The sequence below is a fragment of the Diaporthe amygdali genome, assembly GCF_026229845.1.
Source record: "Diaporthe amygdali strain CAA958 chromosome Unknown NODE_11_length_1138210_cov_64_948100, whole genome shotgun sequence".
NCBI lineage: Eukaryota > Fungi > Ascomycota > Sordariomycetes > Diaporthales > Diaporthaceae > Diaporthe > Diaporthe amygdali.
Genome location: NW_026517031.1, coordinates 1,034,200 through 1,052,131, shown reverse-complemented (window position 1 = coordinate 1,052,131; position 17,932 = coordinate 1,034,200). Strand labels below are relative to the sequence as shown.

Here is a 17,932-nt window from a genome sequence, read left to right as displayed (position 1 = left end):
ATCACAGGAACGCCAATTGGGTCTGATCTGAGTGGCCGCAGGCTATGTGGCGCAAGTCCCGAGGACTCACCACTTTCTATTCACATGCGAGTCTACATGACAAACCAGATGTGGTAAATACGTCGCAAATGTAACCTCCCCATGTATGCGGCGCCACAGAACACAGTCAAATCATAGGGTTTAGAAGAGCTCCCAAAGCGGACGAGGGAGCGCAGTGCGTATCTTCAGGTCGACATCACGTACGCCAATGTAGACACACCTCCGCGCGGGGCTGCCCACAGTGACAGACCGCGACACGAGCCCGTAGTAGTCAGAGATAGAGTGCGTGAGCCACCGCTTAAAAGCACCGCTCTCATCGTCCTCGGCCGAATCGAAAACCATTCCGCGATCGACCGGAGTCTCGCGCACCTCGCGGTGGGCACCCTTCCAGGCGTCACGCGGGGCGGCGGCGGCGGCGGCGGCAGGCGGCCCGGCCTTCTTGCGGCCGACGAAGACGACCTCGTCATCCGACACGTCCGACTCGTCCTCGCGCACGGGGGCCTCGCCCGCGGCCTGGTGCCGGTCCAGAAGGAACTGGCGCACCGGCTCCTCGAGCGCGCGCAGCCAGCCCTTGACGCCCGGCGTGCGCTTGACCGTGTCGCGCAGCTCCCGCGGCACCCTGCCCGCGCCCGCCGCCGCCGCCGCCGCCGCCTTCTTCTTGCGCGCCGCGGCGCTCTTGTCCTCGGCCTGCTGGCGGAGCCCGCGCTCCCAGAAGGTCGCCACGTGGTAGGGGACGTGGTGGATGGGGTAGACGGGCCGGGGCTCCCAGTCGCCGGGCTCGGGCGGCTCGACGTTCGGGACGTCGGTCAGGCGCTTCATGTCGTATCGCCGCCGCTGCCGGCTGCCCTCCTTCCCCTTGAGCAGGAGCTCCCGTCGGCGGAGCGAGTCGCGGCGGGACGGCGGCCGGCGGGGTGGGGTAATTGCATCTGCTGCAGGGGTGCCATCGACGGCGATGGTTACCCGCGCGGTCGACTGGGCATTGGCGCTGGTGACGGTGTGCTCGTCGAGAGGGATGGAGAGCGGCCTTCCGGTCGTGCCTGTGGCATTCGGAGATACGCTTAAGGACTCGAGTGCTGAGATGGTCCAGGCCTCGATATCGATTGGGCCAGCGGCCGCGGTTGGTTGCTGCGAGGCATTCTGGGCTTGCGCGGTAATTTGCGACTGTAAATTGGGCGGAGGAGGAACGGCGCTGTAGATCGCCATCGCGGTGTGGCAGCTTTGTCTCGAGATTCGATCTCGGAGGACTTCGGTTAACGAGTGTCTTTTCTAGTAGGTATTTATGCAGGCTGGCACAAGTAACCCGATCTGAGCACCGAGCACGGTCTAGAAGCAAAGCACACAGCAGCCGCGTACCGTCAGAAGACAAGTAGAGAACAATGTGCAAGCAAGTGAAGACAAGAGGGCGGCCCGGAGGCGGTTCTAGGAGGAGTCGAGGTCCAACTCAATGACACATGCCTACTCATAGTGGACTGGCCTGACTGGTAGCCTACGTAGTCTAGTCACTCGGCCAGACGAGATAAGACGCACCCCCCATGACAAGCCAATCGGAGTGATTGCGCGCGCACGCATGCCGCATGCGAACTCCTGTGGTGTGGGCCGTTCAGGGGCCTCAAGAGGGGCTACCTAGGTACTGTACTCCTTTTCCTCATAGGGTTTGACCCTTTAGACACCTGCCTACAGCTCGTCCTGGAGAACGTGCAGTACTTGATCCAGGAAACTAATGACTATTCACGGCCTCAACGAGACTGAAAATCGTCTCTTAGTCCTGAACATGCCACATACATACAATTGTTCCATTTAGAGCAAAACATCATGTAATTGACGGGAACCTCCTGGTCCTATAATGAAGGCAGCCCTGCCCGAAGAAGAACGCAAACGGATGTATGCACAAAGGACGCCCACCCTTGGCCTACATATGTACGAGCCCGGCCAGTACTGAGAAAGCATGATTTGGGATACATGGCCCGCGTTATCTCAAGGCTTGTGCTCTGTTCACTTAGTAAAGTACATGCACCTGGCCGAAACATCCCAGTAAAGTCGCCCAGCACAGTCAATTCGACCACGGCGAAGGTGACCATGAGAATCTTGCAGTCCTTCTTCCCTTCCTGCACTATCAAGCACTCTGTCTGGCCCATAAATGACCGATGCAGTGGATTGGGCATTTCTGCGAGACTGAACAGCCTGGTTTGAAAAGCTGGATAGTTGTTTCTCTATGCTCCCTGCCAAACTTGCCGATCGCGTACCGATCGATATCTCCCTTACTATCGCGCCTATGTGACCAATCAACTTACACGGATTGACCAGCAGACGCCTACTGAGGTATCGCATTTGGACTACACGTGGGCTAATTGTGGGCTTAGAACACGGCAATGTGTGTCAAAGCAGCTTTCAAGTTCTGGGAAGCATGGAGAGTGAGAGGGGTGCGGTCTCTGCGGCGAGCGGGCTGAATCTTAGAGCGTAATGTGTTAGGACGATGAGCATGCACGAGCTAAGACCACACATGCAGTGATTTTGCTACTTTCGCATTATTATGCAGTAGTTGTCAATGTTGTTCATGTTCCTTTCGCGCTGATGACAAGGACCTCGATGGCCAGATGACTATATGCCCAGTGACCTCTAGCCTATCAGCTGGGACTCCGCAGCTCAGTTGTGGCCATCGCGCACCATTCAAACATGCATTCAAATATGAAATGTAAGGGAACAGCCCCACGGCTCAAGAATCAGAGATACTCACATGCTGGTCGAGGTCACTTGAGGCTGATAAGGCGAAGCCGAGCCTGGAGTCCAGGTTGTTTCACGGTCGTCTTGATATACACAGCGAAATCATGCCGCTTGCCTCCTCCCTTCGTGATTGGAGCTGTCACAGTGCCCCCCTTCAGCTCAAGTACTTAATAAGTCTTTTATTATTTTATCAAAATGGTCCTACCGACCTGTCTACTGTGACAAACCGTGAGGTCTTCCTCTTCCTCTTCCTCTTCTTCAGAGGCATCCTAGAGCTGCAGGTAGTGCATTCCTGAGAGATCGACCAAAGCCTGGCGTAATCGCTGCTGACCTTAGGATGCTGAAAGCCCAAGGACTCTGGGGTCAACTCCAGGAGTTTTGCCTGGCCCCACTATGAGTAGATAGTCTAGGTGATTCTGCAGAGGCGAGAGCTAAAAAAGAGATACTTGTTTTTCAAGCTGCGTCACTGGGGCGGGGTGACTTGCTCGGCGGGCATTCCGGTATTCTCACATATTGACTGTGGAATTCGTTAAATGTGACGAGAATGACGAGGTGATGTTCTTCTTCGACATTGACCCTAAGACCTGCCACTACCTATGCCGCCGGGTTTGAGCAGCGGCTGCCTCTCTGCCGCAGCCTCGCTCTCTTGGCGATCAATGATATCGCCCAGCTGGTCGTTAGAAATGGCATACTGCTCGGGGTGTCCTGAATAGGTAGTTGCTGTATTCTCGTCCAAGCCGTTGGCATATACGCGAGAGTGAGATCGGCGGACGCCGGGCCTTGCAGACTCAGCATCCGAGCCTTCGGAGAAGATGTAGTACAATGCCATGCAGAGCAGGATTCCTTGCATGATAGCCGTCAATAGGAATATGCCCCATGTGCTCCAACCAGCCCAGCCCAACCTTGCAGCCAGGCTTCCGGCGAAGAGAAGGCCGCCAGGGGTCTGAATACACATCATGGGGATGCTCAAGCTTCCGACGTGCTTGAGATGATATGTCATGGTGATCTGCGGGATGTACTGGATAGCCGCGAGGCCGGCGGCTAGGATACCGTTGAACACAGCCCAGCTTTTGAGATGCGTAGGTAGGGCAAGGGCGAAGATGGCGGTCAGGACTATGGTGAGCAGTATGTGGACGAGGACGACAGTAGCGACCATGATCGCAGTCTGCCAGTTAGGTTCCTCCTCGGCATCTTCGAGCTCTTCTTGGGGGACGCTGGCATCTGTGTAGCGAAAAAAGACAAGGAAAAGCACGAATCTGACTCAAGCGTCAACACTAGGGGAGAGGACTGGGATGACCGAGGTAACTGACATGAAAGCGAAGCAGAGCCACTGCACACCGAGTTGCACGATACCCAAGACGCCGGCTACACACTGAAAGGTTTCGAGCTCCTTGCAGCAACTGGCATCCTGAATGCTCTGAGGCAGCGTGAGGATGTTGGCGAATCCCGCAGTTGCCGAGGTGGTACCGAGGAGGACAAAGTAGGGCGAGATGCCTTCGGAGGTGCGGCGGGATATGATACGGTAATGTTGGGGCAGATATGAGATCAGAAGGCCGACGACGATAATGCTACTTCAAGTCAACAGCTGCGATTGGTTGAGGACAAGGGATCACGGGTTCTTGTGTTCTTGTGTTCTTGTTGGTGCGCAGGGCTCAATGAAATATCGTGATGCACGTACATGGAGACCACAAGGTTCACGAAGCCCGGGTCACGGAGACCTTGACACTGATCCTCGGATGACCCCATAGCGACACAAAGCTTCAGCCTTGGTTGCACCGCACAGGTAGGGATTCCGGATGCAATGGACGCGTAACGACCCGAACGAAGGGAACAGTCCTGCACTCTTGTTGCGGGCGCGTGCAGTGAGTATGCGGCCGTCGAGGATCACAAGTGAACAAAGCTGGGAGGTGGAAGGGCGGGGCCCTGGACTGTTATGGACGTGTTTTTTGTTTGTCGCAGAGACCAGACAAGATCGAAGGACCAGATGACAGAGTTCCCAGTGATGTCAGAAGGCGGAATCAGGATGCACGGCCGTTGAAGGCGCTAAGGAAGAGCACGGAAAAGGCGAGACACGGAGCGTCCACGCGTGCGAGAGCCCAAGAGAAGACAAGACGCAGGGAGCCAGGGCTGCCTGATGATGGTATCGTGGCTCTCCTCAATATATGCCCGCCTAGAGAAACAACAAGCTGTTTCGGAGCAGACCGCACCGTGACGTGTACAGGAGCAGGCGTGCAGACAAAGAAGGAGCTGGTACGGTAGTACTTGGCAAGGTTCCAACGTTGGGACGGTCACGGTACGCCCGCCGATGATGAATGATAGCAGATACGGATGAGGCGTAATGACTTGTGAGGTGGGCAGCTGCTGCAGCAGGGAGGCAGGGAGAGACAGGGAGTGACAGGGAGTGACAGGGAGGGCAGGCCTTGTGGTTCCTGCTGTTTGGCTAGCGTGGGTCCGACCAGGGGGGGAGCTGGGGAGCTTCTATGTACTGTAGCGGAGTGTGACCCTGCAGCTCGGTGGGCCCCCCTGCTCCAATGCCGATTGGCTCGCAGCAGAGCTATTGGCCCACCCACCTCTCAGTTTCGATATTGCGCAGTACGATTGAATGAGGCCTGAATGACGACTCACATTCAACTTCACCTCTCTTTCACAAGCAATTTTCCCACCGATCAGCAATAATCAGTCGAACAGACCATAGAATACAGAACATGACCATATGATATTAGCAGAGTGCCATGTGCCAATCTATTTGGACCCAGAAACACTCACAAAATGCCCGGCGCAGCACCAGACATCAGCCTGGTGGCCTTAAACACCCAGGGCCACGGGCTAGATACCGCCAGCAAGGCAGTCTCAACACGTTTTGCCCAGGAGAGTTCCAACTTATCTGGATCAAAGTTTATCAAGTCAACCCCACATAGGTCCACGGACAGCCACTCCAGCTCAAGTGTAGACGAGCCAGCTGAAGCCTACAATGTCGGTGCTTTCTCAAGGTCGCCTTCGTTCTACAAGGGCGCGCAGTGGTAAGTCTTCTTTGTACAAACAGTGTTCGGAAATGACGGCCCATCCATTGAACTGAAGTAGCTGAATAATCTTCTTCAGGACAGCCGACGGTACGACTATCATAGCATCCACATATCACAACCAGATCTGCAGCTTCGTCATCCCCTCGGATCTGCTCGAGCCCAGGGAACACCCTCTCACCCTTAGCCCTCAGAAAATTCTTGATCTGCCAGAGACAACCAATGTCTTCTCACCAGCGCCTTACTTCGCCCTAGAAAACCCTGACAGCCAGCACGTGCTCGTCGCCTGCCGTGATCACCCAATCCAGATATTCCGAGCTCTTCCAGCTACACTAACCTCAGGCGACGACCACAGCTCTCTGTTCTCGTACCGTCTAGTCTCGCCACAGACAGAGGCATACCTCCCTGTGCACTCACTTGTCTGGCCATGGCCCAATTCGACATCCAGCTCGTCCTTCTTCGTCGGCAGTAACAACCTCATCGCACAGTTCGATCTCCACCGTGTAGGTCAGGGGCCCCAACAAGTGGTCCACACCATCCCCTCCAAGCGGCATATATCCAAAGGCAATGGTGTCGGCATGCGCGGGATGGTATCTGCGCTGTCCATGCAGAACGATGAGAACTGTATGCCCACGGGACTACTCGCAGCCGGCACCTGGACACGGTGGGTAGGACTGTACGATTTTGCTCGAGGGGGCGAGCGTGTAGCAAATTGGAGCGTCGCCGAGGCTGCTGCTTCTGCGGTTCTCCAGGATCCTTTACCAGATTCTCAACAGTCTTGCTTTTCAACACAACGCAAGACGTCCAGAGGCAGGAAAATACCAATCGCAGGCATAGGCGGTGCTGGCATCAACCAAACAGCCTGGTCACCTGACGGGCGATACCTTCTGGTGAACGAGCGGCAGTCCACCGGTATCTTGATTTACGATGTGCGCGTGACAAACAAGATGCTCGGCTTCCTGGCCGGTCGCGACGCCCTCACCCATCAAAGGCTGGATCTCACCGTGTACCCAGACTCGGAGGGCGTGGGCGGCTTTGAGGTCTGGGCTGGCACGAGAGGCGGAACGGTCAAGGTGTGGCAGGGCGTCGGCCATGACGAAGGCTGCATTTGGCCGTCCTGGGACTTCTCGACCAAGGACGAAAACACTCCCGAGGACAAACCTGCACGCTCGCCTGTGGGCAGCGTGTCTCTCCACAAGTATGGGTCTGTCGTTGCAACCTGCACTGGAGGCTGGAGGATTCCTGGAGAAGAAGGTGATGAGGAAACCTCTATTTCGTCTTCATCTTCATCCTCAGCTAGCGACACCTCGAGTGATGAATCGGATACCTCATCGCTGCTGGACTGCTCATCCGAGCCGAATGTGCTAGCCAAAGGAGTCCAAGAAGCAACTGTCAGTAACAAAGTATTTGACAGATCGTATTTGAAAGTCTGGAGCATACGGTCACCGACCAATGATGCAGCCACCCCTGAAGCAATGGCTGCTCCAGAAATTCAACGGGATTCTCCCGTGGACCTATCTTACCGAGACGTCTCATAGATGGACAACTCGCTCGTGGACGAATCGTCCGGAAACCAGCAGATTTCCTGGAAATGGGAAATCTCGTGCAGGTAAACAGAGCTCCTAAGCTTTATCCATTGCAGACAGGTCTCGTCATGATGAATTGGCTTTCAATTCTTGTTGATCAAGCCGTCCCAAAGTTGCAATTATAGAAGCTTGTGTTCAAAGCAAATAAATAAGCTCCCAAGACCCTACCCGGGGTGATTGGAAATGCAAAACAATATGCATTTCGTCATGTTTTCCTCTTCATCCCTCATCCTTCTTCCAAAGATGTTCCACGTCAATCTTTGTCCCAAATTTCATCCACAGTCTGGCTAACCCGCTCCAGGACCCGTGGCCCAACCATGGGTCCAAATCGGCGCATCCTCTCCTTCCGAGTCATCGTGGTGAACGCCGCCAGTCCGAGGTGTCCTTGTGTCATACCTGCCTCCGTCTTGGGCACTTTCAACTGACCAGCCACCATCTGGGCTGCGTAGACATTGAAGCCGGCCCTTCGGAGCCACAGCTCCCATAGGGTCTCGACTTCGATCAGACAAGTTTGTACATTTGGGTCGGTCTGGCCATACCGGCACACAAGGGAGGCAACCCATTTCGATAGCGTGTTGTCACCGCCGCCAATGTAATAGACTAGAACGTTGCAATCGAGCCCACTGGAAAATCCCTGGAACTCGGCGAGTGCTATTGTGTCTGAAGCAGCCATCTCCCGGAGAGTATCTTCTGGGCCACCCTCCCCTCCCACTAGGATGATCAGCCGGTCGTATCGCAGAGAAACCTTTTCGATCTTCTCTTGAAGACCATTTTTTGCAAATTGTGGACGTGGCTTCTGGCGAACCATAATCATAGATGTAATAATGACCCCAGTCGATGGTGCCAGAGTGATGTCCGCGTCATAGGCAAGCGGTGGAACTACTTCGGTGCGGGAAACAGAGCCGGGGCTCCAGACTGAAGTATTGTGTTTGCTGTAGTCGCGTTCAATCAACGTGAGTCCCGGAAAAAAGCCCTCGAGGGCTCTTATCAAGTGCCGGGGCGCACTCAAGGAGATAAAGATTGTCAAGGGAGCGGGCGTGGGCTCAAATGATGGAAACGGCGCCTGGGGAGCCAACTCCGAATGTCGTGCCGTCCCTTGTTCCACTGCAACCTCACTTCCTCCCGATCCGCGAGCCTTCTTGGATGATCCTTTGGGATGTGGGATTACGGGAATTGCACTTTTGGTTGAAGTGAAATATTTGCTGACGCACCATTTCTTTTTCGGTGCGTGGAGCTCCATGAAGTTGGTCAAAAGTTTCGCAGACGCCCCGGGAGAGCCTCCCAGAAGCAAAGATTCACTGTTGCCCGCAACGTCGTCCGCAGACGGGCGCGACTTTTTTGCAATTGCGTCGTCCACGGAATCGATTGCTCTTTTTCTCCCCACTTTATGGGAGTTGGTCATGAATAGCGACGGCCTCACTAGTCGGCTCTCGATCTCATCGTCTTCGGCGTTGAGCTCAAGTATCGCCAGTTTTTCTCGTTTCTGGACAAAACTCAAGCTATTGGGAATCTCGTCACCTTCAAGTGGCCCAATGAACTTTTCTATTAGTGTATCGGTCGCCTGTATTACCTCTTTAGTTGAAGCAGTGCCTGCACCTGAGCCGATCGGTCTCCATATCAGCTTGATCTCGGTGACGCCGTCTCGGGGCCACTTTGGGAATCTGAAGAGTCTGTCGTTGCCGCACTGAATCCATTTGAAAATGGCGGTCGCGTTGTTGCCTAATCGCGCCCAATCTGGGTCGGCAATGGAAAAGTCCATGATAGGTACTGGGACGCGAGCTATTGCATCAGTTGCCTGAAGCTGCTCCTGTTCGATAGTCTTCATTGCCGATTCTGCTACATTCGCCAACTCGTCTTCCAAGTTGTCACCCGAGAAATTCTCAACAAATTCGTTTGTCAAATCTTCGATATTGAATTCCTCAGCCACGAAGGTTCCGAACGCCTCTGGTCCGGCCAAAGACGGTTTCATAGGGGACACACCAGGTAGCAGCCCCAGGTCAATCCTGTGGCCATTGATAAGCCTCTTGGTAGGATGTTGTTGGAAAGAGCCTGCTAAAAGTTCAGTCTCCTCTTCTTTGGACAGCTCTGTATCCAGGAATCTATCCATGATCGGAGACGTAGGCTCGCTCCATACGTCCCCGTGCTCTTTGAATAGTCGTTCTTCAGCGACTCTGAGATCATCGGCGAATATCGACGAGCTAGGATCAGAAGGTATTGGAATCAAGTAAGCATCATCTGAAGAAATGAGATGGTCTGGTCTGAATTTCGGGCTAATCGGCATCTCGAGCTTTTCCAATGCTGGATTCTGTAAAGCCACTTGTTAGTTTATCACACGGCAAAGACATATTCACTCGGGTTGCTTCTTTTAGGATATGAGAAGAACCGTAAGGAAACCGACGAAGCATCCTTGCTCACCTTCACCCACTTGATTTTCCTGGCCTCTTCAATGAGAAAGTTCCACTGATCCTCCTCGGTGTAGACGTCCTTGACCGCGTCGGCGAGTAATTGCAGGGAACTCCTCGTCACTCCAAGCTTCTCTCCTTCAAGCTTTTTCAGCATTTTTTCCACATCCAAACGGGCGCTTCCTGATAGCTCCATCCCCTCACCGTCTTCCACAGTCACAGGGTCCAAAGGCAGCTGATGGTCTTCAATGCGGACGTCTCGTCGGGATTCCATTTGCTTCCGGAACTCTCTCATGTCCCGCCAATTGTCTGTTCGAAGGATTGGTAACTCAATTCTCAAATTCTTGAGATTACCAGAGTCGATGACATCGTGTGTGAGCCTCTTGACTTCGTCATCCGTGAGCTCGCGGCGGACATCATAGATGAGCTTGAGAGCCGAGTGGGCAATGGTTAACACCTCGCTTCGAAGCTGTGGTACTGGGAGCTCCAGATCTGGGAGGTGACTGCAGTCGGTGAATCCGTCCTCAGTGATCGAGGGCAGTGTGCTTTGGACAAGCCTGCTAAGCAGATGGGTGATGGAGAATGACTCGAGGGTGTGGTCCCTTATTAGATCGTTCTCGTAGGCATACTGCAAGGCTTCATCAGGCACACGAAGAGGCTCTTCCGCATACATGTATAAGTGACCTGCTTGGTCTCGGGACTTGAAATCACCCTCAGAATCCATACTTGATGAAGGTAACCTGGGCAGACCACGGGAGGTCTTTGCGTAACAAATTTTGGATAAAATGAATAGGGCCAAGTATGGATACTTGTGGAGTACCAAAAGATTCGAAAGTAGTCAAAATCCGTGGAACTCCAGAGGTTCATCTCGAGGTGTCCGAAAGATGTAATTCAGATGGAGGGCGTACATGTATGGCTGCTGTGAGAGGGGAGGCGCGCCACATGGCCGCACCTGCCTTCTGAGCGCCTGCCTGCATGAGTGCTTGGTTCCCATGAGCTTCGCGTCAATCTGGAAGAGCCCAAAATGCATACAACTCCAGAATAGAAGCTAAAGAAGTTGGCGGGATTGCCCTGCGTCCCTGTCTAACACCATGCAAACTTCTCGTTCGCGACCCAGTCCACCTCCGCCGTTGGCTCGTCGCCATACCACATGAGGCTCGCGATGCTGTCCTTCTCCCTGTCAACAAGCTCATACTCAATGCCGCTCTTCTCCGCTGCCTTCTTCAAGAGCGGCGACGGGTTCCACATCTGTATGTCGAACGACCGCCACTCGGCAGCCTCGGCCTGCGCGATCTGAATGATAGCCCTGAACCCCTCAGCGACGTAGTCGTCTGGGCTTGTCTCGTCCTCCACTGCAAATCTGAGGATGTGGAATGTGTTGCCCTCGATCTTGTCTAGACCACCGTAGTAACCTCTCGTCCACACCGCCCAAATTCTCTTCCCCGGCTCGCCGAATAAGGCTCCCCTGACCTCAGGTGTCTTGTGGAAAATATGCTTCGTCATGAAGTCCTCCCGCATCAAATGCCAAAGAATCTGATCGAGCTCCGGTGCAATCGCTGCACATACCTTCTTGTCACCCGAGGCAAGACCCTTTGCCTGCTGCAGCATCTTCCCCCGGAGGAGATTCTCGTCCAAGTGACTCAGGATGGCGATGTCATGGTAGCCCAGTGGCTTTGCCTTTGACGGCGAGGCCTCAGCCGCCCCCGCAACCGGTTTGAAACAAAGATGGGTGCTCTCGAATGCTGCCCAGCCGTTCTTGGCGTAGAAGTTCTTGCCAATGTCAGAGTACAGCACTGAGAATAGCGAGCGCGTGACTCCATTCTCCTCCGCCTTGGGGTCTTTCCTCCCCTCCGACCACTCCGCCAGCTTCGGCCCTAATTCCTTCATCATCCGCGACGCATAGCCCTTGCCGCGGTATTGGGGGTTGGTGAAGACCGAGGCGATCCCGTGCGCTATGCCATCCTGCACGACCGGGCCGTCTGGTCCAAGCCGGCTGGCGAGGGCCCGCTTGCGCAGCGACTCGCAGCTTGCGTAAATTGGTCGATTATCTGGAGCAGAATTCTTGTCTGTGAGAATCCAATGGGTGACTCCTCCATTTTTGGCGAGCGGCACCGTCATCAGGAACTCCTCCCGCGAAAGATAGTCCTCTATCCTAAGCGCAGGTCCCCACATGGGATGATGGAGGCCCCAGACATGTTGCAGCTCAGCCTTGGTTGACTCTGTCAGGACCAGGTCGGGGTGTTCTGCAGAGGGTAGCCCATCAACGGAGGAGCCCATTTTTGCGGTCAATTTGTTCGGCCGGGGCGAAGAGTAGAAAAAATAGTTCTTTTTGGTTTTTCTTTTACTCAGACAGGGACAACGAACGCCCCAATTAGGTTCGGTAGACGAACTAGGAGTTTAGTATATCTGGCTTTGGGCCTGTGTACAACAAGTTCCTAGGCCGAGCCGAGTCATTCGGTCTGACTGAGAAACTAGGGAGAAGTCGACGAAGCGACGTTGAGAGGGGGGTCGACGGACTATTTGTGCTCGATACTGCCGCTTCTATCCTAGACCTTGCCAAACAAAGACCATGGGATAAAGTGGTAGGGGTTCGAATAGTGAAGTAGGTAGAGGAACGTGCCGGGCTCTGATGTGAGATCTCAGTCCGGCGTGGACCCCTGCATTTGGCTGAATCCACATTCCTCCCACCGAGTACCCAGTGGTCTGGAGTAGCCCCAGTCGAGGTCCCCTGCCATGTTTCCCCGGATTTGTAGGCTGAAAGGTCACGCAGACCGACGACTCGGGGAACGCAGGAACCACTGGAGGACAAAGCAGATCATGCGCGTCCTCCTCGACAATTTCGAAACGTAAACTTACGTCAAAATTAGCATCTTGAGCCTCCATGAACTTGGCGGCCGGCTGCTCTGCCGTTGTACCATACGAGGAGGAAGCCGGCGTAGCTCGCGCCGGTCAGACGCCAGCAGGGAACGACGCCGCATGCCTAAGCCGTTGGTTTCCGGCCTGGGCATGGAGACACGGCGGGCGGCAGCAACAACAAGCCCGCTATCAGCGCCGCCGTGCAGGGTTCTCGGCTACCTCAACCTCAAACCTGCATCAGATGGTTGCGGGGAGTCTCTACGGGATTGGACGGACGACCGAGACCGCATATCTTGGTGGACCCTGGATGTACCGTAGTAAGGATACTGGCACCGCGCTGCATGAACCTTAGATAACATCACCGAGCTCGGCTTGTCTTTTTGTACACGTCCTGGTAGGATTCATCACCGCATTGCGCCAGCTACTGTATTCGTCTTGCTCTATTACCCCGAACGCCAGCAGTCCAGCCGAAAGTCCTCCCTTTAGTGACCGTGACCGTCATCCTCCTCGCCCCTCTGCTCAGGATCCAGCTTGATCAGGGTATCGATACGCATAATGCTGATACAGGCCTCCACCGCACTCTTGAGCTGTCGGATCTTGCTCATACTGGGCTCCAGGACGCCAGCCTTGACCTCGTCCACTACCTTGCCCTTGGTCAGATCTAGACCGTAGTTCTTGTAGCTCTTCTTTCGAGCCACTGTCTTCTCGTCCTCGTTGGCGTCGCCGTCTGCAGTACGTTGTGACAGTGCATGTCTCGACCGCAGCTGCGCGACCAACTCTGAAGCATCCTTGGCGGCGTTGACAGCTAGAGTCTTGGGAATGACCAGGAGAGACTGGGCGAACTCGCCGATGGCCAGCTGCTCCCGGGATCCCACTGTTCCAGCAAACTCCTCCAGGTAGATGTGAAGCGCAGTCTCAACGGCACCACCGCCCGGCACAATACTGCCGCTCTCCAGTGTGCGCTTTACCGCCATCAGGGAGTCGTGGACTGACCGCTCCATCTCGTCCAGTTGAAAGTCGTTAGAACCGCGCAGGATGATCGATGCGGACGAGTGAGCTTTGGTGCCCTTGATCAGAATGCATTCGTCATCGGAAATGCGCTCCTGCGAGACCTCCTCCGCATGACCAAGGTAGGATGGGTCGAATCGCTCGTCGCCGTTCAGGTCAGACAGGGTGCTCAGCATCGTAGCACCGGTTGCCCTCGCTATCCGTCGCAGATCCTCCTTCTTGCATCTCCGAACAGCCATGGCGCCCTTCTCAACGAACATCTTCAGGCAGAGGTCATCGATACCCTTCGTAGTCAGGATCACGTTCGCACCAGCTTTCAAAATCATTTCCACTCGCTCGAGAATCATCCCAGACTCCCTTGCCCGAATCTGCTCAAGCTGTTGGGGGTCGTCCACCGTAATCTGCACGCCCAGCTTCATGCGCTCCTTTTGAAGGTTCATGTCCAACACGGCGATCTTCGCGTCCCTGACGTTCGTCGTCATCGCCTGCGAAGCAACGGTACAGTTCAAGGCGTAGCCCTTGACCAGTACCGACTCCAGGGCGCCCTTTCCGTGTGCCTTGAGGATGTTCACCGCCTTGACAGGGTACTTCGTCTCATTCCTGTTGTTTGTGGTCTTGACTGCCTGCATAGCATCGACAACCATGTTGCTGAAGAATTCGGAGTCGGCGCCGATGACCTTGGAGGACATGGATGTCTTCGCAATGTTCAAAAGTGACTCGCGTCCGAGGTTCTCGACTTTGACGCTGATGTTCTCGTTCATGTACTTGACAGCCTCGCGCAAGGCCAGACGGTAGCCCGTGATAATCGTCGTGGGGTGTATGCGGTTCCTCATCAACTCGTTTGCCCTGCGTAGAAGCTCTGCCGCGATGAGAACTACCGAGGTCGTGCCATCGCCGACCTCCATATCCTGCTGTTGTGCGAGATCCACAAGAATCTTGCCGGCGGGGTGCTCAACGTCCAGGAGGCTGAGGATAGTAGCGCCGTCGTTGGTGACCGTCACGTCTCCGATGTCGTCGACCATCATCTTGTCGAGGCCGCTGGGGCCGAAGGAGCTCTTGACAACATTCGCGATAGCTTGTGTTGCCAGGACTGATGTTGGCCGAGTCAGCCACGCTATCCTATCCCACGCCTATCATCACGTTCGCAGGCTGGAGACTCACCGTTTTGGTCCCGAATATCAGACCCTGAGATCTTTTGGCCGCCCAAGAAGAGGGTGCCGTTCCCGCTTTGCTCGAACATGGAAGCCATCCTGGCCGAGTGTAGTTGATCAACCGGAACGCGTCCCAAAAGGAGTGCAGTGTGGGTGGTGGTCAGGACGTCGAAGCTGGCACCGACTTTCGCGTTCACTACACGTCAATAGGTTGGCCCTGAAGCTTCGACACGACACTGCCAGCAGCCCAGCGACTTTTCCAACGGCTTGTCAGGTTCTTCCACATCCGCCCGCTAGCTGACGACTTCATTGGTTGTGCTGGGCAGGGGGCCCCAATGCTCCACCTTAGCTGTTGGCTGCCCCTCAGTCAAGTACCTAAGTCCCTGTACCCCTGAAGGGAGGGGCCTGAGAAAAATGACTGCCCACTTGGACTAGGACCCATAAAGCCCTTCTGGCAATGTCCAAGATAATTCCTACAACACTTTTGTTTCCTGTTTACGAGGCTTTGAGAACGACCTTAGCATGTTGACAAGAAGATAGAAACCGCATTAGAGGCTGAGAAGCAAGTATAGACATTCACTTGCGTACACCTTGCGTGTGCTCATAAGGCCCACCTATACGATCTTGAGACCAGAAAAGCGAGGTGACAGCTCATGAAAGGCAAAGAACCCTGGGTTCGGCATTTGCCAGTCATCTCCCTGGTGGCTTGAGAGTATGTATATTGGAAAGGAAACAAATCTTATCACCTCCGTCAAGTAGGGGCAGGAGCATCACTCGCTATTCCATTGTAGCTTGCCGGGGCCCCAAGGTTTTGCCAATTAATCAAGAGTTTATAGAAAGGGACAGACGAGACCTACCTAGGCTAAAGTTGTAGTCGACGAGAGCCTCCCTCAAACGACTTTATCCCGCACAAGTCTAATCCACGCAAGGCTGTCCAATAGGAAAAGATGTATTGGTCAGGTTCTATCCCGATATTTCGGATTCCTGTGGCTTGTGGATTTCACTCCTTCACACCTTGGTCTCGTCCTTATGTGCAGCCTCGTGGACCTCTGTAACGCCCACAGGTCCCAACTCGAGCTGCTTATCTACATTATGTTGCACCTTGTCTTGCACCTCCTTCCCTTCGAACATGAACGAGAGCTCCTCCAGAGTTCGGTTGTGAGTTTCCGGAAACAAGAGGTAAACTGTAGCAATCTCGACCAGAATCCAAACGCAGTATACAATATAGTACTTCCACCCGATGCGGTCGAGAGCGATGGGATTGACGTATGTGTTGAAGAAGACGGCAAATCGAACAGTCAGTTGCTCTAAGGCAATGCCCTTTGACCTCTGTGCGTAAGGGAAGATCTCCACAAGGTAAGTGTAGGCGAGCGCGTTCCAGCCAATGTTGTAGAATCTGAGCAGAATCAGTTTTCCGAATGAAGGCCAACCAGTTTCAACAATGCCTCAACTTACGGTGAGTAGACAAATATGAAGACTAATACAGGAATAGCAGCCGCCGCACTCCCATCTATGGCGAAGCGGGCAGAAGCGACAGTCCATACAGTGTCTACAACATGTTAGCAACCTGCCACAATAGAAAAGGACCAAGGCTTGTACTCACAAACACAAGCTGTACCGATAGTGCATGTTAGGAACATGACCCGACGAGGGTATCTGGGCGCAATCAATGCAATCGGGACTGCATTGATTAAGCCCCAGCAGGTGTTGCCCAGAATAAACTTTTGTACGGTGTGGTTGTCCGTGATGCCAACCAGGTTGAGAATCTTCTTCATGTAGAAAGAAAGAAGACCATTCCCTGACCACTGAGTAAAGAAGCCAATGACGCCAGCGAGGAGGAACCGACGTCTCATGGGGGCATCGCGGAACACGTCGGCCCAGACAAATGCCTCTGCCATATGTTAGCCATGTATCTTCATCGAGACCTCATTCTATCTGAGAAAGTCTCCAGAACTCGATTAGGTGAGAGGAAGTGTTTGCCGGCAGGACTAAGCTTATACGTACTGGCAGTAGCTTTTTCTTGCGCGATCGTGCTCTGGATCTGTGCGTACTCCAAACGAACGAACTCCTCCCCATCATGTCCTTCGCAATGGTATTTCTGGAGAATGGCAAAAGCTTCATCACCACGATCCTTGGATATGAGCCAACGGGGACTTTCAGGACACCAAGCCATAAATCCAAGCTGGCACGCGCTGGGCACAAACTGAAGAAGCGACGGCAGCCTCCAAGCCCATGTACTTGTCATCTGGAAAGTACCATAGGTCACTCCAGCTGCGATGATGGCACCGACAAACCAGCTAGCGTTGAACAGAGAGGTCATTATGGGTCGCTCCTTGGCATAGGCGAGCTCGCCAATGAGGGCCGAGGCGTTCACGATGGCGAAAGGGATGCCGAATCCGAGAACCCAACGAGAGGCGAGGAACATGTCCACATTTCTGGCACCAGCCTGCATGCCAGCACCCAGGGTCATGATAAGCGAGGCTACGACAATAGTCCGTCGTCGTCCAAGATACTGTGAGACGGTAGGTATGAAGGGAATAGCCATGAGGGCACCCAGTGAGTACATGGCATTCAGCAAGCCAAGGCGGTCGCCAGACGGGTTGCCGAAGTCTTGAAGATTGTTAGCCGGGAGCGTAGCTTGCTACAGCGGAGAATTTGGTGACCTCACAGTCTACCCATGACTGAACTGCTTGGAGAGAGTTCATCATCGAGGAATCGAAACCGGAGGTCCACTCAACACCGAGACAACATGGTACCATAATCAGATACAGAAAACGCAAGTTCGGTTTCTGGTACCATTTTGTGGGATCCGCGCGAGCAATATTGCTCAGCCTTGGGTCGGCAGCATGCTCTTTCGTAGAGCCGAACGCCATATCGTCTGATGGGCTAGGCGCGTATGTCACTTGTGGAGTCAGGAAATGACTCCGGACAAATGAAGCAGGCAACGCTCGAGGTACTCTGAGGGGCCTTCAGGACTTTGTATCGAGGTCAGCAGTGGCTGGCCAGCCGAAATCCCCTCCATATGTAAAGAACAGGTGATACCAGAATAATTCATGATTGGTTCCGGCTAAAATTCTCGACCAGGGCCTACTTTACCAAATCCTTTTGGTCTTGGTCTTCTTGGCAGATGAGAAGACAACAGCTGAGTT

At 54.2% G+C, this 17,932-nt stretch overlaps 7 protein-coding genes across 7 annotated transcripts; 1 reads left to right on the top strand and 6 right to left on the bottom strand.

Moving 5' to 3' along the window:
• Positions 1 to 180: 180 nt before the first annotated feature.
• Positions 181 to 1,242, bottom strand: J7T55_014599 (uv-damaged dna-binding protein; the record flags this gene model as incomplete). The annotated part of the gene is made up of 1 exon (XM_053142612.1): positions 181 to 1,242. The coding sequence occupies one exon, from the start codon at positions 1,240 to 1,242 to the stop codon at positions 181 to 183; it is 1,062 nt and encodes a 353-aa protein (XP_052994786.1).
• Positions 1,243 to 3,337: 2,095 nt separating this feature from the next.
• Positions 3,338 to 4,506, bottom strand: J7T55_014598 (pq loop repeat protein; the record flags this gene model as incomplete). Its single annotated transcript, XM_053142611.1, has 3 exons — positions 3,338 to 3,974; positions 4,071 to 4,328; positions 4,439 to 4,506. The coding sequence occupies 3 exons, from the start codon at positions 4,504 to 4,506 to the stop codon at positions 3,338 to 3,340; spliced, it is 963 nt and encodes a 320-aa protein (XP_052994785.1).
• A 1,023-nt stretch (positions 4,507 to 5,529) lies between these two features.
• Positions 5,530 to 7,393, top strand: J7T55_014597 (uncharacterized protein; the record flags this gene model as incomplete). The annotated part of the gene is made up of 3 exons (XM_053142610.1): positions 5,530 to 5,780; positions 5,860 to 7,171; positions 7,319 to 7,393. 3 exons carry the CDS (start codon positions 5,530 to 5,532, stop codon positions 7,391 to 7,393), a joined length of 1,638 nt encoding a protein of 545 aa, XP_052994784.1.
• Positions 7,394 to 7,619: 226 nt separating this feature from the next.
• Positions 7,620 to 10,441, bottom strand: J7T55_014596 (uncharacterized protein; the record flags this gene model as incomplete). The annotated part of the gene is made up of 3 exons (XM_053142609.1): positions 7,620 to 8,298; positions 8,578 to 9,671; positions 9,782 to 10,441. 3 exons carry the CDS (start codon positions 10,439 to 10,441, stop codon positions 7,620 to 7,622), a joined length of 2,433 nt encoding a protein of 810 aa, XP_052994783.1.
• Positions 10,442 to 10,851: 410 nt separating this feature from the next.
• On the bottom strand, positions 10,852 to 12,045 carry J7T55_014595 (lysine acetyltransferase; the record flags this gene model as incomplete). The annotated part of the gene is made up of 1 exon (XM_053142608.1): positions 10,852 to 12,045. One exon carries the CDS (start codon positions 12,043 to 12,045, stop codon positions 10,852 to 10,854), a length of 1,194 nt encoding a protein of 397 aa, XP_052994782.1.
• A 1,061-nt stretch (positions 12,046 to 13,106) lies between these two features.
• J7T55_014594 (t-complex protein 1 subunit alpha) lies at positions 13,107 to 14,881 on the bottom strand (the record flags this gene model as incomplete). Its single annotated transcript, XM_053142607.1, has 2 exons — positions 13,107 to 14,722; positions 14,794 to 14,881. The coding sequence occupies 2 exons, from the start codon at positions 14,879 to 14,881 to the stop codon at positions 13,107 to 13,109; spliced, it is 1,704 nt and encodes a 567-aa protein (XP_052994781.1).
• A 910-nt stretch (positions 14,882 to 15,791) lies between these two features.
• Positions 15,792 to 17,656, bottom strand: J7T55_014593 (major myo-inositol transporter iolT; the record flags this gene model as incomplete). Its single annotated transcript, XM_053142606.1, has 5 exons — positions 15,792 to 16,179; positions 16,239 to 16,332; positions 16,387 to 16,674; positions 16,788 to 17,393; positions 17,452 to 17,656. 5 exons carry the CDS (start codon positions 17,654 to 17,656, stop codon positions 15,792 to 15,794), a joined length of 1,581 nt encoding a protein of 526 aa, XP_052994780.1.
• Positions 17,657 to 17,932: the final 276 nt, after the last annotated feature.